The sequence below is a fragment of the Phaethon aethereus genome (assembly GCF_964289735.1).
Source record: "Phaethon aethereus genome assembly, chromosome: 1".
Taxonomy (NCBI): Eukaryota; Metazoa; Chordata; class Aves; order Phaethontiformes; family Phaethontidae; genus Phaethon; species Phaethon aethereus.
This window is the reverse complement of record NC_138575.1, coordinates 177,053,581-177,080,227: the sequence shown is the minus strand read 5'-3', so window position 1 is coordinate 177,080,227 and position 26,647 is coordinate 177,053,581. Positions and strand designations below refer to the sequence as shown.

Genomic DNA, 26,647 nt, shown 5'->3' with positions numbered 1-26,647 from the left:
TAAGAAGTGATCATCTGTATGTGAAATCTTTTTTAAGTTTTATAAGGTACATCCTTACTTACACACAAATGAGTACAAGTTTTCCCTTTAATATATATGCAATCGAATTTAGTCTGGTGTCTTGGAAAAAATAAAGATTATAAAAACAAAAGGACAATAAACTTTTAATATAATTAAGGTGTCCAGATTTACTATTCAGGTGGAATGTTCATCCTTTTAAATGTGTATACCTGGACATTTGGATTACCAGCATTTTCTTTCCAATAATGATATGAAAAATTACATCTATATTTAATAAATAAAACTAGATGTGGATGAATTCTACAGATTGGAGAGCTCAGACATATCTGATCTTTATAAATATTTCTGATTCCCTCAGTGTTTCAACATGCTGAAAATTACTGCAAGACATTATGTATTTTGAGATTAAAGTCCTCCCATATAGCACTGAAAAAAAGTAGACAGTGTGCCAAATAAGATATTTAAAGACGTATGTTTAAGGAGGAACTATTAAAGTTTGCAAGGGAAGATGGAATTCAGCACTTACTAGTTTGGATAGCTGCATTTCCAAGTTCAGTTAATGCTGATTCAGATTTAAAAAAGAAAGTCTTTAGGGTTTTTTTCTATTTTAGGAATAGTGTATATTTTTTAGAGGGAACAGTGTAGAGTTAGTTGCATTGTTGCAGACTTAAGTCTAAAAGAATCTGGCACTGTCACTTTATCAAATTACAAGGAGCAAGATGACAGTAGTAAGCCTACTTCAGAAAACTCCAATAAGATTAATATCAGTTCACTGAAATATTCTAAATAAGCAAAACATTTATAGTCATTTATACTTATTTACAGCAACAGAGGACTGTTCTTAATGCTAAAACTAAAAATAGTGAACCTATTCGAGTTAACATCAAGAAATACCATGTCTTTGGTTGTTTAAATAGCATATTAATTCATTATCACAGGAAAAGATTTATCAGTCTTTTAAGTGTACATAAAATGTGTATATGTTATGCCATGAACCCAGCTACCAGAACCCAATAACAGACACAATTCACATTGAATCCAGAGGGATATCAGAAGGTTAAATCCTTGACTGAAATGTGATTTAATTGCCTGCTAAATTGCATGTGCGTGATAGACAACTTTTTGTACAAATGATAAAATATAAATTTTCTTTTTTCTTATTATTATTATACCCAGAACATACGAAGCTTCTTCAAATACTTTAAAACATGTTGACCATTTCCACAGATTCATCTAATGGACAACATATAGATGCAGTTCTGCATCCACACTTTTAAAACACTTTACCTACATTGACAGCTTCACTCACCTAATTTATCATTAACCGTCTAAAATTTAAGCATTCGGTCCAAACTTTTCATCTAGGTTGCCTATAGTCAATGAAGAGACACAGGCATCTCCAGAGGGTGACTCATGTGGTCCATCTTATACTGAGATGTATCACTCTCTAGAGATGTCCGCTGCTTTCCATTGCGTATGGAAGGAGATGACATGCTTAAGATGTCAACAGCTACATTTCAGACATATTAACTTTTGGCAGATAATTGCCACCTTGATAGCTAACTTCTTAGATGGCTAAAGCAAAAATGAGTTTCTTCCTCAGATAGTGAAAATATAGTGAAGATATTTACCTGTATGCTTGCCATTTCTAAGGAAATGTAATGAATCTGCTGCTTTGGAATTCTATTTCTGGGTACATATTTCCTTTAAAATAACTTTTATGCTCATAAAGAACTATTACAAAATTATCTCAACATCCCTTAAACCTACTTGATTGCTAAAACGTACTTTATAAAAGTTTAAAACATTTTAGACATTAAAATCTCAGCAAAACAATGCCTCAAAACGATACATGCTTTTTATAGTTCTTTAAAAAAAATTATTTATATTAAACATTCTTTCTTTCCTTCTTTCTTTCAAGGACTCTATTTTTACACAAAAAATCAAAAAATAGATCCTGATGGACAAGAGAGAATAAAATGAACTTTGAATTCTATTAGTTCTCTTACCTTATATCAGTTTCTGTCAAATATTTTGCCAGTTATTTTTTTTTCCTATGTTCCAATTCCTATTAAAATCAAATTAGGGAGGCAAACTGATTTCACAATATAAATATTCACCTCTTAATAAAAAAACTAATTTAATGTCAGAGTACGTAGTACTAAAGAATGCTAAACAACTACTGGATTGAGTCATTCCCACCTGGATTACTGATAAAATCTGGCCCACATCAGCAGTAACAGGGTTATCGGTAAGAACTCTGCTGGGCAAGACATTCAGTGGTTGGTCCCAAAAGTAAGAGTAGGACATCAGCAAGTGCCCAGGCCACTTTCACATAATACAGAATCTACCATATCACTGTTTCTGCTTTTTATTGCTGTATAGAAAAACTTGAAAATATTAATTCATCAGGGTGTACAGAGAATCTCAAACATGCTCAGAAAGATGTAGTTCTGTTCACCTAAGTAAACTTAAAGGGACGATACTCAGTGATGATTATGGGCCTATTTATTTCATTTAGTGCAGCATAGTACTGAGATATATTAATTAGCATGTTCACATGGTACATGCACCACACAGAGGTACTAACTCAGGAATGGAAGCTCTTTTGTCATGTCACAATAGTGATGCACCCAGGCTGATAAAGAGGGATCTCTTTTGTATTATTTTCTATAATTATTTTATTATATTATTTATTATTCTTATTTTTATATTACATATTATAAATATATATTTATATAAATCTATTTTATTATATTGTTCATTATATTATGTAATTATATAAAATATAATTGTTTTATTATAATATTATTTGGTATTATTGTCTCTTTGTATAAATATGCTCTTAATTCCACGTTCTTGAAGGCAGTGGCAAACAAAACAGGGAGAAGTATCTCAAATGATTTCCAACTCTGAAAAGAACTTACGAAAATCCACCAGCTTTCCCTCTGCTTCTGGCTTTCTGAAACTGTTTTAACATCTGTGCCCAGAGAGCTCTGTTCTCAGTAGCGCACTCTCTCTCTAAATAAAGTGCTCTTATGTAGCATATCTCACATGAAAAAAGTAGAAGGTAACAGCCAAACATGAAGAGAGCTAGGAATCCTCGAAGCCTCAGCATCAAAGAGCTGCCCATTGTGTGTGAGAATTACAGAATTCCAGCTCTATAAACTGGATAGGAAACTTGTACTAAGAAGAAAAAGAAAAGAGAAATTGTTGAAAAAAAAAAGGCAAACTTTTCATCATAATTACAATTTTAAAAAAACTATGAAAATTCTCTCTATAGATGATCTTTAATGGGATAGGCTCTGTGAACAGTCTTTCTTGACCCTGTACACCGCAAATATTTTCATGCTATGATAAAATTGTGACTCTTCATTTAGCAGGTATTTTTTCAACAGTTTGTTATTACAAACACTTTATGCAAAGACAGCATGAGAAGATATATTTGTCAAGTGAAATTAAACTGAGCATTTTTGCTTTAATTTGGTTTTGTGTCCTACATCTGATGAAAACACCACCGTGTAAAGTAAAAAGGAATTTATAGGGGAAAAAAACCACAGGAATCTCAAAATCACTCAGTTCTGAGAGACGGGATGAAGAGGTTTATATATATTCTATTTAAAAGACAGAGAACTGGACAAAATTTAGTGGCCTAATAAAAACTATTCAAAGAAATGGGGCGTGTCATACCACACACCACGCTATCAATAACCCCTAAAAAAAAAAAAAGTTGATTGGGATATAATCAACTTCAAAATCTTTCACATCTCTGAAAATGATGTTGAGATCTACAAGTCAGCATAACATGTAAGATAGAGACTTTTGAATACAGAGATAAAGTCAGGGCAGCAGAAACCATACCAAAGCAACAAATAAAAAGTGAAACAATTCTATTGTAAACTCTGGTAGAAAGAATCACTTTAAGTAACCATAGGAACAACACTATACAAAAAGTGAGATTGGGCTAAGCAATGCATGAGATTTAGTGACTGAGGATGAAATGAGGAGCCTTCTACTGAGAGCAGGCCACAGATGGATCTGTGTTAAGTGAATAAATACAATTAAATTATGAAGAATTCTAAAAGAAGCAATGAAGCAGATTAAAATACAACTCAAAAAGAGTGTTATCTCAGAGGTTATATAAACAGTTCTGAATTATACAGCAAAACAAAAAAAAAGACACTTACCACAAATTTTTACACAAAAAAAAGGATTTTCCAAGGGCAGACCAAATACAGTTTCTGTGGTTACACTGAATTAAAACAGTCTAACACGTGGGATAGAAGTTAAGCTAAATCCATTGGCAATAACCTTCAACTAACTTGTGATCAAGTTATATAAGGGCTATATTAAATATGCTTCTGTTTTGCCCATGTCCTACTTTATATCTGGGCTACCTACTGAATCTATCAACTTACTTGATTACTTAATAAGAACTACAGTCTGAAAAACAAATAAAAGTTCTGAAAAAGTACATAATTATTTCTAATACAAAATCCTAGTGCTCTTTTTAACTTTCAAAGTTCCATTCCATGGCCAAAGAAAGTTTTGTGAAACTCTTGCTTGGTCAGCTAGAGAGGACAAGGGAATTAAATAATTTGAATGAATGGTAAGGGAAAACATCCGAGGGAGAGTCTTGTTAAGATTTACTGTTACTCTTCATTTATTGTTACCTGTTAATTGTAACCTGTTTATTGTTACCAAAAATATTTCTTTCCATTATTAAAGATTTAATTAAATAAGTCTGAATATTAAATAAAGACAAAGTAGATTTAAGAAAGTAGCGGGAAAGGGGAAGATAAATTAAAATACTCACTCCTACCACAGTTCTGTGAGTTTATATATTTTGAAACTCATGCCAAAGCTAAATCTGTGTAAATCTGCAGCCAGTGAAATTTCCAGTGCCCTTTAAGGAAAATGTCTCAAATTAGGATGATAAAAAATTACATATTCTAGTCCTTCTACCAGTTTTGAGGGGAGAGGGAGAACTAGTTGAAAATAAGGGAAAGTCGCAAATAAAGGTCAGATCCAAGACCACCTGCAGGAAATTGTAAAATACTTGCTTACATAGAATAATGGTAAATATTTGCTCAGAGCATGTGACTTGGAACTCAGAATATTTTGAGATGATACAGTGCCTCAATACTAAGTTCAATACTTTGACTTGTATCAGCAAATTCACTTCTGGTAATATAAGGGAGATTGTAATAAATAAATAAATCAAAAACAAAACACCACCAAAACATAGCATAAAACACTATAATGATGATAATAATAATGATAGCAATAATAATAAGTCTACTGATACTATAAAGACAGCAACTAACAATTATAAAGTAATTTAAAAGCAAATGTTTTTCTTGAGAAAATCATGAAGGCATAAGTCTGTTAGAAAAGAAATTGCTATGAATGATTATCCATAACTTAAAGACTCAGATAGTAGCGGTTGGAGGGCATGTTGGCATAGCTGCTGTCTCATGATGACCTTAAGTTTTCCACAAAAAAGATTAATTTAAAAGATTTGTTTCCAAGTGCAAAATCATCTAACAATTCCTTGAATTTCTGAGTGGATGTGGATACAGTAATTATCCTGTGTTTGGACGGAGTGCTTCTTTTTGTGCATAGGGATAAGTGCTCTGTACATTTATAAAACTGTATGGGGTTTTTTAATTGTTCATGGTCAAAACTTAACTTGAGGCCTCCAGAACAGTAGTAAACATGAGGAAAGATAAATGCAGATCAAAAAAAGATTGAAAAGATGAAAAGCTTTCTCCTGCAGTAAAGAAGAAAGCAATTAAAGAATCCAAAAAAAGGTATACTGCAAGAGATTTTAATGAAAAAATGTCATCATCTTTAACACTCACTGGACAAATGTATCCAGCTATTGAGCAGAAGGTAGAGAAACCAGGTTGCTTATACTTAAAACAACATTTCCATATAAGCATTTTTAATTGCTTTCAGATGCTTTTAGATCTTAGTAGTGATTAACTTCATTCAGCAGACATGAGTAAGTGCTTGTGTTCCAAAAGCTTGTAAATTTTTGTCACTTGGTCTAATAAAAGATAAAACTTCCATACAAACTTTGCCTCTAGTTTCTTTAAACAAAAACCATACTAGAAATTCAACAAGTGAAATATTCATCCTAGTAGTAATTTTGTAGCAAAGCTACAAAACATCTTCTGTAATTTGCCACGGACATTATAAGAAAGAGAACTGGCCAGCAACTCTTCCTCAGGAGAAGATATGGATGCATTTTTTAATTTTTTTTTTTTTAGGTTGGGAAAGTTTGTAATAAGAAAAAGGGTTTAGACCTGCAGTTGTAAGCTGCAGGATGCAAGCCTGCCTTCCAAACCAAAGAACTGCTCAGAACTGTTCTATTTATTGGTACAGATGCAGCCATAAAAGTCATATTCTTTACAGGAACAGTATCCTAAAGAGCAGCATCTCTCACCCAGACCTTCCTGGGGCGTAAGGATTTGGGTTTTTTTTTAATTTAACTTAAGAATTATCTACTATGATAACACTTTTTTTGGTTCTATATACGTCACCTCCTCCTAACAGTCTTTCCATATAAAATTTTATCCCTGGTGATAATAGAAATTAATTTAAAGAGAAATCTATGTCATTTACATTTTATAGAAACATGTTCTTTTGGCTGTATTTTTTTTAAAAAAGCTAAACCCTATTTCCTAATGAGTTATTCCATATGCCATAAACATGAAGCTCACATTGTTATATACTACAGAGGTGACAGTGCTATATTTTTTGTCATTCACCTCTAGGAGTATGTTGTCCTCAGTGTGTTCAGCGTCTGCATATCCTAGACTTCAAAGGCCGAATATAATTTGAGGTTTCAATAGAGGAAAAAAATTACTTTAAAAATTGTTTTGTCACACAGTGACTGAGTGCACAAGAACCACTGTTTTCTCCCACTTGCATGAAATATTAATCTACTAGCATCTTTTGAGATACTTTTCAAAACAAATGTACTGATTCACAAGAAATCACCTTTCTCTTCTCAAATACTTGCACTGAATACTGATAGGATGCTGGAAACTGTTTGCGTTGTTTTTTTTTTTCCTTTTTGTTTCTAGTCTGGTACTTGCAAAAAGAATGTACTGTTGTGATGCAGTAAGTTACCCAGTTAATAAATCGCCCAAGTAACATAGTCCTTTTCTTCCCATCTTCACATACATTTATGAAGCAAGGATACAGGGAAAACCTACCATTGTTTGCACTGTGTTAAGCAGCTTTTCTCACAATCCGAAGTTCAAGCTTAAGTGACATTACAGAGTCCTAATACGTTAATTATAGCTAGGTCTCTGTATATTGCATTGATGCATCACAGCATATGAATTAAGGAATTAGTTTACTGTCAAAAGAAAACATAAATATGACATCATTCTTTTTAGTAGTGATGTTGTTTAAGATCTTGCGCTTGATTTTCATGGTTCCTAGCAATGTAGCTCCAGTAACCTGGTGTAATCATAAATGGTGATTATTGGAATATGCAGCTGACACCACCTTATGTTTTGAATTCTGTATTTCCAATGTAAGTGTCAGGAACATTCTTTTTAAAAAGTACAGTCTACAGAAAGCAATGCTATTCTATTAACTTTCCTCTCAATAGGGACAACTGGATTTTTCAAGCCATAAGTGTGGTCTTGGTGCCTGTGATACCAGACGGCATAATGAATATAGAGAAAAGGAAATCTAGTAGATGCATCTGCCCATTAAAAAAACACTCCCTGCAACTTGTTCTGCTTCCCCTGTGTCAATCTAAATCTCAGCCACCACAAAACCTTACTTTTCAGTAAAACTTGTCAGTACACTGTCTGTCTATGTGCCATTGCTATGGATTTTGATGAGTTAAAACGACTCAGTGACATTATTAATTTTGTCTTGACTAGGTGTAGTTTTCCTTTCTCCAGCTTACTCATTCTTAGCATGTTACTGTTTTCATAGTCAGAATCTAATACATCATTAATTGGTGACCTCATCAAAGCAATGTAATAGCAGTAACATTCTCCTCAATCCAAGATTTTTTTTCTACGTGTCCATAGCAGTCACATCTCTAATACTAGTAGCAGTAACAGTTTATTCTTTGCTGACAGCTTGAACACAGTATCTCATTGCAATTAAGACTGGACTGAAAGGAGATGATTTAAGAGTTACTGATACAACATTCTTAACTAAAAACATTGCAGAAAGACAAAATAAACCCTCCTGTATATGCACTGTTGAAAGAGGACAAGCCCTGAAAGCAATAATACAAATACTGTAACAATGTAGCTTTGTAACCTCTCAGTAGTCACAAATTAATAGACAACAGCAAACTTCTACTACATGTTGGTTATGCCAACTCATAAAGAAGAACTCTCTCTTCCCTCCCCCTTTCTCTCTCTCTCTCCATCACACACACAATTTTTTAGCCCCCTTCCTATCCCTTTCCATCCCACTCTCTTTGACTTTCCAATTGCAGCCTTAGCTGCAACAACCCACCAACATAGCTACCTATTTCTGCATCTTGAAGGAATAAAAGAAGTCTTCTCACCTGAAGAAAGTAAAATGAGGCTTTTAGCATTTCGAACGCATGGACCAACAGCTTGAGTTTTCATAAACTACCAGCTCTGGAGGCAGCTCCATGAGCAATAACTGACAGATCATTTTGTATTTGCAATACAGTTCATCAGCATGTCTTTCTATGTGCTTAACTTCACATCACAATACAGTTCTGACATAAATACTCCCTGATTTCCACCCAAGAAGAACAACATTAAGTAACTTGCAGACTATCTAGAGTCAAGTTTGTGCAACAATTTGTCCTTGGAATCCTGAGCCCAGGACTTGAACCAGAACAACCTGCCTCTTCAAAAACCTTGGCCCGTTTAAAACTACTTTATGATAGCTCTAATATACTGCAGAGGACAACATTACTAACAACACCACAGTGCACTGTGAACAACTGATAGTGGATTCATTATAATTCTGATAGTATGTTATCCTGTCTTATAAAATTCATGCATGCAACATTACTAGAGCTGTAAGTCATAAGGACAACTCATAGTGACTGGTTGTCCTTGTAAAACTGACAAAGTTCATTTTGTATTCAATAAACTTGTTTCCTGAAAGGTTAGATACGATGTGATCATTAGATGCTTGACCCTTCCAAGCTGCTATCAAACACAGATAACTTAAAACAAGTATTAATAAAATCAGTTAATACATTACTTAGCTCATTCTTTTTTGCTTGACTTGTAGTCTTCTAAAGCTGCCCAGATACAATAATGCTTGCCTGCATACTTCTCTTGAAGATATCATTTACTTGAACAAATGTGTAAGTTCACCTGCATCCTATATCATATAACAAAAATATCTGTGCTACCTGACATCTTTTCTGGATATTCCCTTCATATTTAAGTCCTTGCATGAGATCTGGAAAACTGCATTGCTCTTAACCAGGAGACAATCATATTAAAAAATTGTATTTGACACCACCCACCAAAAAAAAAACCAAACACAAAAATTAGTTAAATACAATAAGCTTTAGTTTCTTCCTGTACTTTAAATAGTCCACAGATATATGATAATGAAACCATGGACCATAACTTTGGAATATATGAATTGGAAGTCATCTTTTATTGAATGCAGTTTGTAGCAGATCAAATATAAAATGAAGAGAAAAAAATCATTCACCCTTCATTGGTCATGTCACGCAAGGACATAGGTAGTCTAATTCTATAGGAAAGGAAACAGGCATCTTGATAGCGCGCAACAACTTCATGTCATCGTGATGACGCAGAACCATAGTTAGCAATGTGATGATCCTGAGCTTCGTACCGATATTGCTATGCTTCCTCTAACAAGTACCTTCTTAGTATATTGCTATGCCAGTCAGTATAATTCAGATAAGAGACTACTGTGTTTGTATGACTGAGATATTATTCCAAATTCAGCAGCCCAGGTTCATTTCTTGTGGAAGTGTTTAATAAAATAATATTCCATATATGATATTTAAGATGGCAATGCACTGTTTGCTCTGTAAAAGGTTAGTTTTGAACTAATTAGAAATTAAATTATTTTATATTGATTTATTTTGGCTAAACATTCTCATTAAAAAGCAAGAGTTTAGAAAAATATCAGGTTTATTATAAGAAAAACTGGAAACATAGCAGCGTGACTATCTTGGGTTATTTTTTATTGAAAGACTCTGCCTGAAATCTGAGCTACAAGACAATTTCAGTATTTCCCACAGTTGGTAAGCTTCCATTTCAAATAATTTAATTTTTATTAAACTATCAGTGTACTCTGACATATGTATCTTTTCACTGACTTTTAATTTCAACTACAAATAATAGTACGTTGGAATACAGAAAGCTACAGAAATCACTACTAAACACTTCCATTATCAAGTCCAACTTGAGTCTGATAACTTTGCCACATACCTGCCTTTAAGAATAAGATTTGAATGGCTTTCTTTTTTAATATGAATTTGGGGGTTTATTTTGGTTTGATTTGCATGTTATTTGTTTTATAGGAAATCCTGATGATAAAATACCTTCTTTTGAAAAGTGGAGGGTTTTTTTCCCCAAGATGTTTAATATACTTTTATTATTTGAAACAAGAAAATGGAATTTGTGCGAGGGTCATTTCTAAAGTCAGAGACACATATTTTTTTCTGATCATGTTAAATCTACCCTGACGTAGCAAAGCAACATATATCTGAAAACTCCCACATATCATTAGAGGCTTTACTATTATCTTCTAATAGTTCATCTTCACATTATATGATCCTTCAACTGGGATCCTACACAACTGGTACAGAAATATCACTCTTACAGGGAAATTCACAAATCAGTTCCATTACACCCTTAGCCTTCAGAAGCCAAAATTATTCTGTGATCCAGGAAGAAACAAAAATTCCTCATCTCAGATTTTGCACTGACAGGTAATAAATCTGTGCACATCACAACCTAATAATAAACGATTAGTCATAAGATGCAAGTAGAAGAGAGGACTCAGTAGCTTATAACTATGCCTTAAAATAACTCCACTCCTTCCTGAGTACCTGGAGCATGTTGAGGTACCTGACTATCCTCACCACCTAAATATTTAATCCCAGAGTCTTTTTTGAAGTGAACCAACTTGTTCCCTTTAAATCAAAAACGATGTTGAGCATTTCTCAACAGGCAGTGGGTGAACCTGCATGAGGTTTGACCCTCTGACTTACACAGTCTTCCAACAGTATCCTGTAGGCTTTGAATATATGTAGTGTTTTATGGTATAATACTGCAAAATGTACGAGTTCTTATTGATTAAAACTTCTTAATGAAAAAGGTTCTATTTCTGCAAGTAATTCTTGGTTTTAAAAGATTTTATGACTGAAAAATCTATGTCTACGTGGTTTATTGTATAAATATATATATGTTGTTGAGCAGCAAAGCTACTCAAAGCCTTCTTATGCTCAGAAATGGCTGGAAAGAAAATAGTTCACAGAAGCAAATGTAGTTAAATGGCTTTAGATTGGGAGACAGTTTATAATCTGCCTGCTTGGAGATCTTGCATACATTTGCCTATAAGGAACCATGTAGTCACATCCTATTTTCTTACAAAGAGCTATTGAAGTCACTATGTGTTCGCAGGAGCCTGATCCTTGGATTACTGGGACCCCAAAATAAGTTCTTATATGGCAATATTTTCTGCTCAAGTACTATAATAAATTTAATTTTAACACAACATTCAAAATGAAGGTTGAGGAATACAATGTCAACAGTCAGAAAGGGATGAATTTGCATATGCCTGAGATTATACAGCCAAACACTCAAGTTCCCACTGTGTCTTGTATTTTTACCCCAATAGCTGCTGAAACATTATTTGATTTGGGGATTTTTAGAGAATTTGTGGCTACATGGAACATCAACTTAATTATTAACTAAAGATTGTAAGGGAGTCATTGGAATTTAAACTTGTGGGCTTCCAGAACTGGTTTACAGCGATAAAGCCTCTTGTGTTAAAGTATAAGATAGCTAGATTCAAGAGGATGACAATATGACAAAATTATGACAGTGTTTTCAGAACAGGACAGGTGGTCTGAATTACACTTTAATTATGGTTTTAAAACTATGAAATAATATATTTACAGGGTTGAGTCAGTATATCTTCCCACAGATACATCAACTAGTGAACACAATAGACGCTTTCATATTAATTATAATGACTAGGCCTTAATGAAGTGCAAAAATGTTTGTGTAATCTGATTCAGTTTCTTGAATTAGGTTACAGTTTATCACTCTGAAGGCAGGATTTTGCTGCTTATTTTTACAACAAGTTAGTTCAGCCCCACCAGATAAACAGCATCTCATCCTATAACACCAATCAAAAGCAATGCTAATGTTGAAAATTATTAAAAACTAATAACAAAAACATGGTGTTAACATGGAATTCATTTTAAAAGAAGTAAGCAACAGCTACTCAATTTTATTAATGTATATCTTTTAAACAACACAGGATCACAAAATGTACGGACTACATAAAACAGATAACTGAATAATAGATGTGCTTCTCGAAATTACTAAGTATGTAACTCAAACTTTTAATTTCTAGCTTCTCATTTAGATAAGTTAAATACATTCTTAAGACCTTACAGGACTGAGTCTACCAGGATAAAATACTTGCAACTACAGATTTTGTTTCTTGGTAATATCCACTATGATGTGGATATAATAAGAATAATAATTATATTTTGAACATTCTTTCAGGTCTGCCTAATACAACATCAATAACTGTGAGCCAGAGAAAATGAAATTATTTAATTATGTGATTAAACTTTCTTTAAACACCAAATAATTCCATCTTCTACTTTAGCAGAAACGTTGCCACACTTTATCAACAGCTGCATCTGTGATCTCCGTTTGTCCTCCAAGCTGAAATAATCTATACAAAACCTTTCAACACTCTCCTTGCTCTAACCCCCCATAAAAATGCTTTGTTGCTCAGAGAGTTTTCTACAGAATGGAAGCTGGAATATTCTTTTATTGATTCAGGCACACAGCAAGAGAGAAAATAAGGATGAGATTAGAAATTAAATCTTCAGATTATCACTTAAGAAGAAAAAAAACAGAACAGGAGTTTAGTACAGGAAAGTAGTTAAAACTCCCACACATGAAACATTTTAGAGGAAGCTTAGTATCTTTACACTGGAAAAGAAGATTCTGGTATCAGATGTGGAATAGGTGGACAGAAGTACCTATTGTGAAGCAAATCTGTTCAAAATAATAGCAAAACTAAGTACTGAGATTAATTTAATGTAAAATTAATGTAATAAATTAAACATGTACAGTGTTTTGAAATTACTTTTATTTAATTGACAAAGATATATCTATATGTATATATAGATATATACATATATAGATATATGAAGACGTATTCGTATCATACCCTATGATAATGATTTCCGAAAGCATTTTACATTCACATTTTCTCTTTAAGAGAAAGATACAGTTCCTGAAATAAGTACAAGACTTTTGTAGTTACTCATTTCATCACCTGTAGATTACAGACTCAGTAGGTCACGCTGCAGAAGAATTCAGTCAGGAGCTTTACAGAACAGTTTCAAAACATAAAATACTTAAGAATAATTAAAAAAAAAAAAGATAATTTCTTTTCAAAGTTTGTATGAAAAATAATGGAAATATGATTTTATATGTTATATAGCAACTACAGACATAAAAACAGAGAGCACAACGTATATCATACACTCAGGAATTACATCACTGTTTTTCTGATTAATTACATTTATCTACTGTTTCTACTTTAGACAACTTTTGAAACCTTCCAAGCACATTAGCCAAGAAAAGATCTGCAGTACACAGAGGATCAAAGTTAACTATGATGAGCCCTCTAGTTTTGGAAGGCCTTCAAGGCATTATCCAGATAAGCCTGAAAAGTCAGTATACCTGCCTGAACCTACCCCAAACTCTTCTTTCTTCTGACTACACTATGGTAACATACGCAGATTTTAATTCTATAGACAATTGAAGAAGCATTTAATTTCCTGTTACTACACATTTCTCATTTTGTCACACCTTCAAAGGTCCTGCTTTTATTTTAATAAACATAAGACTGTCTTTTGTCAGTAGACCAGTCTTTTCTAAAGTTGGGAACATTCTGTAAATTGACCCTAATGAAAGACAGTGGTTAGTCCGACAAGTGTGGGTAATATTTATGAATCTTGTGATAAAAACAGATAGAATATCACCCAAGAGGTGATCATTTCTTCAATTTATGCTCCCTAAAAAAAAAGTGGAATATTATGCATTTTTTCCCTTTTATTTTCCTTCTCAATACAGCCCCTAAATCTCAGCTTAGTCCCTAAATACTTCTCTAAAGTGAATCCATTCTAAGTGATGATGCAACATTCTCTGCATGGGTTTTCAGATTTGACCAGTAACAGAATACATTTTCAAGGGATCATTAACTTGACCTCCTACAAAAATACACAACTATGACATTTCCTGAGAAGTCTCAGCATACAGTTTTGTACCGATATTATTTGCACACATAAACAATGCATGCAAAACCAGCCCCTTTAGAAACCAGGATTTCCACCTTTAAATGGATATTTCTGTATTATGCAGCAGGTTTCAGAAAAAGGAAAATTTTCAAGTAAAAATCATATGTTAAATCATAGCATTGTGTATCCTAGATATACCTAATAATTGCAGATCTTTGTTACTTAAAGAGCATTAAATAGCACATAATTGTTTGTGTGATCACTTATACTCTTTTGCAGGCAGGAAGGAAACTTAGTTATTATACTCAGATTATTAAATCAATCAGAAAGCTTAAAAAGAAGAATTTGTTACCAAAAAAAGAGAGAGAAAAAGCACTTAACAATCTGGTACTTTGATTTTTTTCTGCTTAGAGCTGGATCTTAACAGGAAATTCAGACTTCATAAACTTCTCAAACAAGGACTCATCTTAGGGCCTCAAAGATGATTAAGGGATTGGAGCACCTGACACATGAAGAGAGGCTGTGAGAGCTTGGACCTTCAACCTGGAAAAGGCTCAGGGGGCTTCTAATCAATGTCTATGAATACCTGATATGGGCAGGGAGAGTAAAGAAGATGGAGTCTCTTCTTAGTGTTGCCCAGTGGACACAAATTGAAATACAGGAAATTCTATTGAAAAGTAAGAAAAAAGATTTTATTTTGAGAGTAGTCAAACACTGGGACGGGTTGCAAAGAGACATGGAGTCTCCATCCTTGCAGATACTCAAACCCCAACTAGACACAGTCCTAAACAACCTGCTCTGGTGTCACCCTACTTTGACTAGGTGAGGTTGGACTAGATGATCTCCAGCAGTGCCTACCAACCTCAACTGTTTTGTTGTTCTATGAGTATACAGGGAAAATATGAAGGAAAATGTTCACAAGCAGCAAGAAATTTCTAGTATCAACTAATGTGGTAGCACATAACAACTGCACCTACGTCATCTATTGCAGTTATAGCGGTTCTTTCTTTGTAGGGCTCTTAGAGTGATTTGGTACTTATTTACAATGTAGATGCACAAATGTTCATTGATTTGAACTCACAAGATCACATTATAAGCCTATTTTTACACTTGCCTGTCTATAAAATGCTGGAATGACTGTCATGTAGCACTGCTGTCATGATGTTCCTTACAACACCATACCCCAGAGCTTTCTGCTAATACTGTCAGTGTTTGTAATTTTTGTGCTGTTTGAGGCTCAGCACCACCACAATGAGAAAAAATCATGCTCACCCCTTCTGTTGTGGTAAGCCATGTCATGTGAAATCAGTTCAAACTGAATAGCGATTTCATTTAAACCTTTCCTTTTTTGCAAGACTCATAAAGTATTACCATCCTAAAAGGGTTCAATGAATGACAATCTTACATATTCCTACTTTAATTTTTAATTATTTTCTTCTTCTTTTTTAATCATTTTAAAAAGGTCTACATCTGTTTTTGTGGGCTGATATTCTAAGATCTGTGTTTTTAGTACCATATATTTTTATCATTTACTTGTTATGACCAGCTTTAAAGGTCTAAAGAGGAATTGGATACTTTAGGCGTGACTTGTGCTTTTAAGCTGCATTCTTAGAATAAAAAAGAAATGAAAAAAAAACCCAGAAGATATCATATCAAGACGCAAACTGCTCCTATATATTAACTGTAACACAAAACCCCAAACGATAATGTTGACAAGGTTTTTTTTTCCTGTCTCCCTCTTTTCAGCTTGCTTATTTGTCTCTGACTTCTTTCATGTCATCTCCTTTCTACTTTTCACATGCATTTTTTTCTTTGATATTTTCCTGCCTTACTTCCCCCAAATAATTTCCCTTTGCTTCTGCAATTTTTGATCTCTCCGTCATAAACATGAATGCTTCTGCCCTATAAAAACTTTCATTCTTTCCCCACATAGGCCTTTTCTATTATTCTCACCTTGTATTGACTCTGCACCAACTCTATTTCCTTTACTAGGTTTTATCCTGTAATTCCTATCGTATATAGTATTTTAATCCCAATTTTTTTTTTTTTTTTGCTGGTCACAGGTGCCCAGACTTCCACTTTGAGTCCTACTTGCCTGACACCCTCCCATGCTTGCCTGCACTCTCAGTCTCATCCCTCCTTCCCTCTGCTTACTTTACAAGTCTCAGTTACCAACCTTAGTTGTCTGACTTCTCTTCATTTTGTCACTTGTTTCTTTAGCCTTTTGAAAAGCTGTAAATTCCAAATAAAAAATTTCTGACTATGTGTCTATCTCACTAAGTAAAGCAGCTCTCAAGCCCTAAGACCAAGAAACATATTTCCACTTTTTTCCACAGAGCTAAACTCTCTTCACTTTTCTCCCTCCTCCAGACAAGACCCTTGCATCCAAGCTGACAAGTTTCTGGCATGTGATATTTCCTGAACTGTGCATTTTTTTTTGGAGATTGTTAGTCAACTTTGTCCAAAACAATGCCAAGGATCATGCTCATATTTAAACAGGCATGTGATCATGGGCACATACTCAAACATCCACCCATCTATCCAATCTCCAAGACCCATCAATCTTCCTCCCTATATGGATCTGTCTAGTTTATTATCTTTCCTTTGCTTTAGAGAAAAAAAATCAGTGCTAGAGACCAAGTTGTGCAAACAGGTGGGGAATAACTGGGGAAGAAGTGGAAGCTCAAGTGAGCTTTGCTGAAGCAAGTGGGAGAATTTAACTCATCTGTAACATGGAGAGAAAATGTGGCACTACCATCAACAGCATGACTGTTGGGTGCCTCCATCTTCAAGTGGCTCTATTCATCTCCTTCCTGCAACACGGCCTTTCTTACTTTAACTATGTCTAAGAGCAAGTCACTGCTAGGAGATGTTATAGTAACTTTCAAAAGAAAACAGAAGTTTGAGAAGCAGATTGTTACAGGACTTTACATTAGTATAAGGCCTAGGAGATATATCGAAACCAGAATTCCAGGATAAAAAATTGAGAAAGGTGTGTGTGCAGAATGGAGTTATTTTAACTAAGTCTGTTTCTTCAGGCAACCATATTCATGACGACATTATCTAATCAAAGCAGCAAAAAATTAGAAGTTATCTAATCTATTAAAAATTAATAAGGAGATTATTGTCTAATAATAGGTAATTCATGCTTTGAAAGATTTTTGTTTATAAAGAAAAAGAACAAGAACCGGGGAACAAATTATAAATTATTATTATTTGCTCAGTTATTTCTATTTTGAAGTACTGAGCTGCCACAATTTCCATTACATACAATACATTTATGTAGCAATAATGTTACATAATGGGAACTCCTTTGTGGTATTTGGGTGCTGGTTTCCTAGACTGTTAATTTATTAAGAAGTGGATATAAGCCATGAATTCAAAAGATCGCCCGTGTAAAGGTGTTTCTAGCGATCCTACCTGTTGGCGGGATGATTCCAGGAGACATTAGGCCTGGGACAGAATGTGGCATGATATGAGAGTTCTCTGGGGAGGTGACACTTTGAGTCCTCTTAGGAGGCCTTCCAGGTCTAGAACTGAAACAAACAAACAAAAAATTTTTACAATTAAGCTGTTGTCTTACACATCATTTCAAAGTTGTTTCAAGTGGTAACATGGACTGTAAATAAATTTGTTTCAAGGACGGTTGCTTTTGCAGTTAGATGTAATAGACTTCCATCACTAATTAGATTACATGCTGAATTCATTTTCCTCATTGAAGATCATGCGCTCTTGATGCATAATTCATAGCCTGCACCTCGTTACCTGCTTCTTCATATTAATATCTATACACAGTTTGAATTGCCTCGTTTGCATATGCTAAAGTTCTGCATGCAGCCTTCAGCACGAAAATTATGCACTAACTTGTAATAATTATTACAGTCAGCCTGCTATTGATTTATGAGACTTTTAAAAACCAAATATGTGTAGTACTTGTAATGAATGATATTTTAAGGTTCTTCAGGAAATTAAAAGGCAATGGCTGCCTAAGGAAATGTTCTGCTTGTTTGATTTAATACTACAGTTAGCTGGGAGGTGGAATGAAAGAGTGATTCAGACCTATAGCACATTTTTCGATGATATGTTTTATTACTTCGCACTGCTAGCCTGATATCTAGATGATAAATGACAATACATATCTAATGTGTGAAAAGGTCTTGCAATTTCTTTATTTTTTGTCATTTAAAAGATAAGTCAAGTTATCATTTAACCCTTATTCTATTTAAAGTGAAAATCTCGCTAAGACACCTTACTTTAAATATACTACTTTATGTCAGAAAGGACGCAGAATTATTTGTAAGATACTGTTGAGCAACTGCCATCATAGCAGCTTACATCTGTCCAGTACGGAAAAATAAAAGACTTCAGGTTTAAGCACTCCCTGTCTCTTAAATGCTCACATACACAACTTTCCACCTCCTGGACTGTGTAAGTAGCATACAAATTAGATACAGATTACAATGAAAATAATTATTACCCACTTATGTGCAAATATGTACCTGCTGCATACAATGCATATCCAAAGGCTTGTATTCTTATGTACAGATCATAGCATAGTACTGTTGCAATATCCTGCTTATAAGTAAGTGCTTATTTAGGGGACACCTTTCACAGAAAAAGGTGATGTGCAGTTCTAACACTGCAGTGTAAACCTATGCTTTGCCAAACATTTGAGGTTTTTCATTTGTTTCAAAACAAGAAAGAAAAGAAAGGGGGCTATGAAAGGTTTTCCTCCTTAGGTCCTCACAGTAACAAAACTCACATCCAGGATAATGGCATTTTTAGCTATGTTGGGATTGCAGGAGACAGATAATAAAATACCTCTGTTTTCTGTTCATATTCGTTTCCCTTGTGTTTGGAACCCCCCCTTTTTTTGCAACTTCTACAACCTACCTTTAATAAACCAAAAACAATCAAAGTACAGGGTATTTTCTTGGAGTTTAATGACTCAAGGCATTGAGTCATTAACCTTAGCTGATCATTAATTCCTAACTTAATGTCCTGAGCTGAGGTCATTATTAAAATTATAAGCTTGATATTTTCTTTGATTGGTTTGTGATTTTTGACTTTTTTTAATACAGATGAAATCATCACATGTTCACAACTACAAGAAAAACAGTTGTAGAAGAAGTATATTGTCTTATTCCAGCTCACAGAATCAAATAAAATGTCTCCCGTCTTTCTTTGAAATTTCCTTTGTGATTTACAATAAAAATAAACATACCATGAATACACATAAAACTGATAAAAACATTGTAGACAAAAATGATCTGATTTAAATGGAGTGTTTCTAATATATTCACCTACCAAAAAAATGCCACTATGTAAGAAAACTTTAATGGCTTAATTTAAATACCTATGATGATGCACTGTTCTCAAATCACCACTGTGATAGGAGTATAGAAGGGTCTGACAACAGCATAAAAAACACAAGCAGGGTGCCATGGCACAATGCACAACCTACCAATGACTTCCAAGTCTTTAAAAAACAAGTTCACTCCTGCAAAGATTCTCTTTGACGAATTAATGCTTACTACCAAATATAGCCATTGTGAAGTTTCAACGCTTTTGTCTTTGATCTTGAGGAATAAAACCACCCTTCTTCAAAGCCTAAGAGAAGACACCCATGGACCAAATCTGTAAATAAAGGTCAGCAGCAAATTATAGGTGAGTGATACTGAAATATCCAAGGCAAAACTCCTCCTTTGGTCACCTTCTACAATCAAGCAGATGGCACTACTCTATACAAAAGGGCTGTCACACTCAAAGCCATAAATGAGCCCAGTAATCCAAATCTACCCCACGATTTATCCCAAACTTTACCAAATAAATTTTTTCATTAAGTCTTAAACTCCCAATTCCAATACAACTAATAATATTTAAATCACATTTCTGAGAAGTAAACCTCTTCTATCCTGATATAATTTTTAAGTGACAAAGCACTAACTCCAGTTTACTATAAAAAGGTCTTATCTATTTAAGAAATGTTTGTTCCTTATGACAAGGCAGAAAAACACACGTAAGAATATTTTCTTAAGTCTGGAAAATCTGATTTAGAGTCACAGTAGACTATGCAATACAGAATTATAATTAGTAAAACTCTGATTGGTTAAAATAAGCACACACTGATTGTTCCCAGTAATTGATTAAGTAACAATAATTCTCTTAATTTGCTATTTATATTAGGTACTTGTTTCATTAACCAAATGCCTAACTTGAAATACTACCATTTTATAATATCTATTTTCAAACTATAAGAATTGCAAGAATTTTGTATGAATCATTACCAAAGTAGTGGAGAAAAAGGTATGTAAAAATTACTTTTAAAAAATAACAACTTTGATTCTATTTGGAAACTTGCATGTTGTTTTGTAGTTCATTATCATTTTTACAGCTATATGATAAACTCTTTTTACAAAAAACTTTTAAAGCCTAGCAAATGAGTTTAACTACCATAAACAGAATTATAAAAATAGCTTAATGAATCATTTTGTTGGTATTTTTTGTAAACTTGTGTATAGTAAATACCTACTTATTTTTGCATTGGGCCAAGTTCACGTTCTTTCCAAGATAAGAAGCCTGCATCAAAGTAATCACATTCCTATTTTGTATCAAAATTAGATGATTAGTTTTCAGTATGAAATTAAAATATAATTTAAATAGGTATGAACTGATTTGTTATGCAAAAGATATATTTAAATGCCAGATCAATGTAAGTTATTCTAGTTATGTCACTGAGATACAAAAATCATCATTTAAAAACTGTTGATAATACTCTTTTTACTAAAATTTAGATTTTATATACAAGCTTTTATAGACGTATAGAAGATACTCTAAGATTTTGTCTTTTATCTGAATAAAATCATTGAAAGAACAACACTGGTCCTTCTGAAGACACATTCAACTTCTTAAGATAATGCTAATTATCTCAATGAATAAACTATTTAAAGCTGACCCATTTTGATTTTGAAGATGACTACAGTTTGGATTTTTTAGGGCTAAGATAAACAGCCTGAAGTACCAAAATCCAAAAAGCCAACATAATTCCTGTGAATACCTAGGGTCATAGTATGGAGAAGTGAAGGAGTCTTTTGGGACTCTGAAAGAAGATGCTAGAAGAGACCTACATCTGGAAGACATAGCTGGTCTTCCTCTTTACTGTTTCATTCTTTGATGATTAAATTAGAGACAGCAGAAATTAGACAATTTCAACAAGACTCAAGGAAGCCACAATGATTAACTGTTTTAAAGAGCTGAGGAGAAGTCAAAGAGAAGTTACCAGTTCCTTGTTTACCCATTAAAAAGGAGATGGAACAGAAACATTGTCATTCTTTCTGCTTTTAGAAATATAAATATGTACGTTAGATTTTTTCCTCTCTAAAACTTCCATTTTTATGTGTGAGATATCTTAACATACATTGAAAAGAAGATCAAAGTTTCCTACAGGACCACCTATCACTAATTTAGTACTCAGTTTTTAAAGTGAAGCACCTAAATACATTTAGCTCCCTCAAAACTCACCTGCCTTATACAGGCTTGTGTAAGCTTTGTAGCAAAATTTGCAGAATTTTTTAAGGACTTAGCAGACATTCCCACAGACAACTGAGCTTTATATTTGTAGACAATCCTCACGATTTAAAATATACTATTAAGTGACAGAGAAACTAAAGGTGCAGACTGGTAAATCTTTAAAATCTCAAAAAGGGAGGGAAACATATTCTTCATTATCATCAACTAATTAGATATTCAGAACACTTTCCAGAACCACTGAAAATAAATCAATCAATTTTTGGTCAGATTTCTATTTCATCCCTTCAACTTTCACAAATACTACAAGGAATACTATGACTCTGGCATTTTCACCTTTGAAGGAAAGGGTATATAAGTCTTGGGCACTGTGACTGCCATAAAAGGTACAAAACGCAAAAAAGCAATTGAGAGTATATTGTCCTAAAATACAGCAAGTTCTCTGAAGCAGTCCTTTTTTGGTCTTTCAGTCAACATGTATTAGTTTTACACCCTTCCTGTGTTACCGAATCTAGACAGATGGCTGAATTAAATAACAAAAAATGGAAGAATCAGTGGTTATTGTCAGCTAAGATGTTGTGCTTTGATTATACTTTTAAAGTTTTATACACCTCCAATGGTATTATCAAAGTATGATCTTGCTCCTAATAATCGCTTTGATAGTACAAAACAATTAAAAGCAGACATAATCAGCAGAAGATCTGGCCCTGCACAATCATGTGGAAATAGGTGAAGGGACAAGAGGTATGGGTTTGTCTGCAGGCTTTAAAAGTAAGCAGACTTTTCATTCAGCTCTTTTCACTCTCTGCCAGAAGACAGTCATGGCTTTAAAATTTAAGGGGTCTTATCCTTGAAAGCCTTAGACATGTAGACCTCCCACTGATTTCTGTTAAGAGTTCTAAGCACCAGGGAAGGTATTGGTTCCAAACCAGCTGAAACTCTTCATGAGTAGTATATACCTCTCAGAGTACATAACTAGTATTTTATAGATGACTGATTGCGTGGCAAAATATATACTGTAAAATTAAAAGAGTGTGCAACAAAGTTGAAATAATGCTGTGATTTATCTTTCTGATGTCCTGACTTTGAGGAATAATTGTGCAAAATTAACTCTAGATGAACAAAGTTTCACTCTCTAAAATTATTCAATACATGAAGTACCCCTAAAAAACCCTGCATCTCTGACCAGCTGTAAGAAGGCAAACTGCCTTTGTAGCCAAAACTAATTATTTTCAGGGCTGGTTTTCTATATTTACATTTTTATTTTCAACCTTGTCTGTGAGCAAGTTTAGGGCACAGAAATACTGTCCTCATTGGAAACTGAGCAAACATGATGCTGTGAAGCTGCCATTGCCCAGGCAGTTTTATAATCAGTAATACTGGGCGGGGGGGGGGGGGGGGGGGCAAGAGTTACAGTCCAGAGGTGATAGGCAGCAAATCTGTAAGAAGCACTTGGTGTATTTATTTAATGTATTTTTTATGTTCTTAGTAGTGCTTAGAACAGCTTTGAATATCAATATCAATTTTAGCTATATCAGCATTTATGCATCTCATTTAGGTACATATTGAAAATCTAGGCTTTATTTCTCAGTTATTCTACCTCCTCTCAGTGCTTCAAATCCTGACACAGAGTTTTTGACCTCAAAGAAGTTGGCTGAATGACATTTAGGTGAACAGGCACTGGAAGTGGTCATTCTGTGCTCACCATATGATGGCCACTGTGAAAGGGCTGAGGATGTCACAGCCTGAGGCTACTTGCTGACAATGCAAAGACAGGGATGCCCTGCGACAACCTCTAACCAAAGACAGTAACCAAAGACAGTGGACTCTTCCCCCATGGTATATATGTGGTACTTTGGGTTTTGGGATAGCTTCCATGCTGCTCTCAGCGTCATACGTGCAGTCTCATGCTAATAAGACTTGAGCCAAGGGCGTGTCAATTCTGAAAAATAAGGTCTAGAAAGACTGACTAAACCTTTTGTGTAATTTAATTCCTTTGGTTGGAAAACGCTTGCTTGCCAAGGTAACCTTCATAAATATTTCTAATGTACTGAACGAGCATTTTAAAGGCAAAAAAATGACAACGTACATCGATCTAAACCTTATACTTTACTATTTTAAGTTTTCCCCTTTTACTCCCACTCAAGAACAAAGCAAAAGACTGCAATGCTAAGACTGGGCATGTATCTATTTTGGCAGTTAGTAAAACAAACATTAGAAATCACACCATGTCCTTTTTACTTGCAGCAGTCGTATAAAACAATAAAACTCTCAGTGCAATTACCTTAAATTTATTTTTCTTCTCACAGTTAAACAGAAAATGTTCTCACGCAATAATTAGTACTGAACTCATGATATATTAAAAGGAGTTACCAAGACAGCAAACAATGCTGATAAAAATAAATACAAGATCTGTTTTAAAATCTTCACATAGAAGCATATGAATGATCTTCAAAATAATTAGATTGTGTTATAGGGGTGAGTAGTGGAAAAAGCAGCATACTGATAAAATATTACCACGTTTCAGTAACAGAACACTTTACTGCTATTTTTAAACCAAAATGGCCAAAAATGGATGTTTGGTCAGAAATGCAGTACCAGTTTATCAGTGGTCCAAACAATTAAGCTACATGAAAGAAAATATATTACACTCCATATCCCATCCCAAAGCCGTTTATGGCAGTAATACATGAGCACTGGTTAGTACTAGGATACTAAGATCTTGGTGGGTTAGAGAAGACCTTATTAAATTATTTCTTTTCCTAGCAGACCAGTCATGTAAACATCGTGCCATTTCCATCTTCCTCAGCCCAAATCACTCTGCTTTTCAGCGAGATCAGGAATATTCTTGACACAAGAGTACAAGATACAAGGTACATGAGTGCAAGAATATATAGAATATATTTTACAGCAACACCTGTCAGCTCTTACTTGCTGCTCAAAGTCCCACTACAAACACAAAGAATCTGAGAAAAAGACTCTGCTTGACTCACCACACTACTGGAATATATGAATGACCCAAAGGGCAAGAAAGGAAATAAAACCAGTTAGAAATCTGAGTGTTGCTGGAGTAAATTACAGTACCAGATTTGAATACAGCGGTGATTGTACATAAGTTTAAAATATTACTGAAATGTGACTGCTCTCTTAATGAAATTGAGATCTGTAAGTCATCCATTGGAAAGTGAAAAACAGATAAAAAATTAATCTAATTCAGTTGGGTGGCAGAAGTATGATGTCAGAAGTAAATTAAGCCAAAAAGTTCACTGCTTCATCTAATTAGCTGAAATACTAGATCTGCCTGAAAGTTCTTAAAACATGTAAGTATGTTGGTTCTCATGATTATATAATAACTGTGAAACACAATCCTCTGATGATGACAACCATGCAAGCTAGAGTAGAAAATAAGTCTGAATGAACAATGAAATGCAATTATTAAACAGAACACAGGCATAAATTCAAGCCATATTGATATCTTTTTACTTGATATAAACATTACTTCAGAAAGAGTATACTACTCAAAATATCTAAGAGAAGTACAGGAATCATATCACTGGAGATTCTGAAGAAAGTTATTTAGGGATATTGGCAATAGCAACAAGAAAACCTTGCAAAATCATATTTATTTCCTCTATTTACATTGCTATCTTTTCAGAATAATTCCTGCAACTACAAAAAAAAAGTACAAAAAGCAGTGATCTAAAGTGCATGCTTCCCACAAATGATCTTTCTGTCAAGTTATAACAGATGCCTTTCCCACTTCACTCAACCTTACAGCATAAACCGCACCCATAATTTAAATATGCAAGCTAAATGATTCCTTCTAACAGTGTTATTCACCCACATGAAACCCCAAACTGTAACAGATGCAAAGCCTATTTTTTCCTCAACTGTTTTCATCTTTTCTTAGGCTTCTAATTCTAAAAACATCCCCTCAAAACAACATCTACTATGTATATTACAGAAATGTCAAGCATGGAGATACTAGGCCAGAAGGGCAGGTTTGATCCATAAATGACACAATCTAAAAGAATTCTAAGTTTTCATTTTTTTAAAAAAGTTTCTACTTCAAGTTGCTGAGATGATTCCTAACATGAAGCAAGTGTAACTGATGTGGTTATGTCTGTTAGAGTCTGCAGATGGCCTGAAACAATGATTTAAATGTATGAACTTTAGTTGGAATGAACAGTCCTGCTTCAAGGCTTGTTTTCTAACCATCTGCATTCATCTCTGCATATAACTTGCACATGTAATTACAAATTTGTGAACATAAATCAGATAATTGCATGTACAAATAACCAATTAGACTCAAAGCAGAATTAGGCCATATAATAGCACACTCCTCTTTTGAACACATATATAACCATATATGCATAATAGAACTGAATGTCTTTGTTTAAGAAATTTTTGTTTAAATCATTTAGAAAAATAACATCTGATTTGTTTCCCAGTAGGACATACTGGGCAGCAGCTGCCATTTTGAGCTCCATAAAAAAAAAACAGAAACACAGCAAGAAAAAACACCTATATAATGACCCCATCACTGCTCAAGGGGTCACAGTGCTGGTGTTCATTACCACCTGTATT

General features: G+C 34.0%; 1 protein-coding gene across 4 annotated transcripts in view; it reads right to left on the bottom strand.

Annotated features, from left to right (window-relative positions):
• DACH1 (dachshund family transcription factor 1) overlaps positions 1-26,647 on the bottom strand; it is a 365,706-nt gene that overhangs the window by 194,888 nt on the left and 144,171 nt on the right. For all 4 annotated transcript variants that reach the window (XM_082013958.1, XM_082013959.1, XM_082013960.1 and 1 more), the window contains exon 2: positions 17,954-18,069. In XM_082013958.1, coding sequence (XP_081870084.1) covers positions 17,954-18,069 — 116 coding nt within the window. The remainder of the gene's footprint in view (positions 1-17,953; positions 18,070-26,647) is intronic.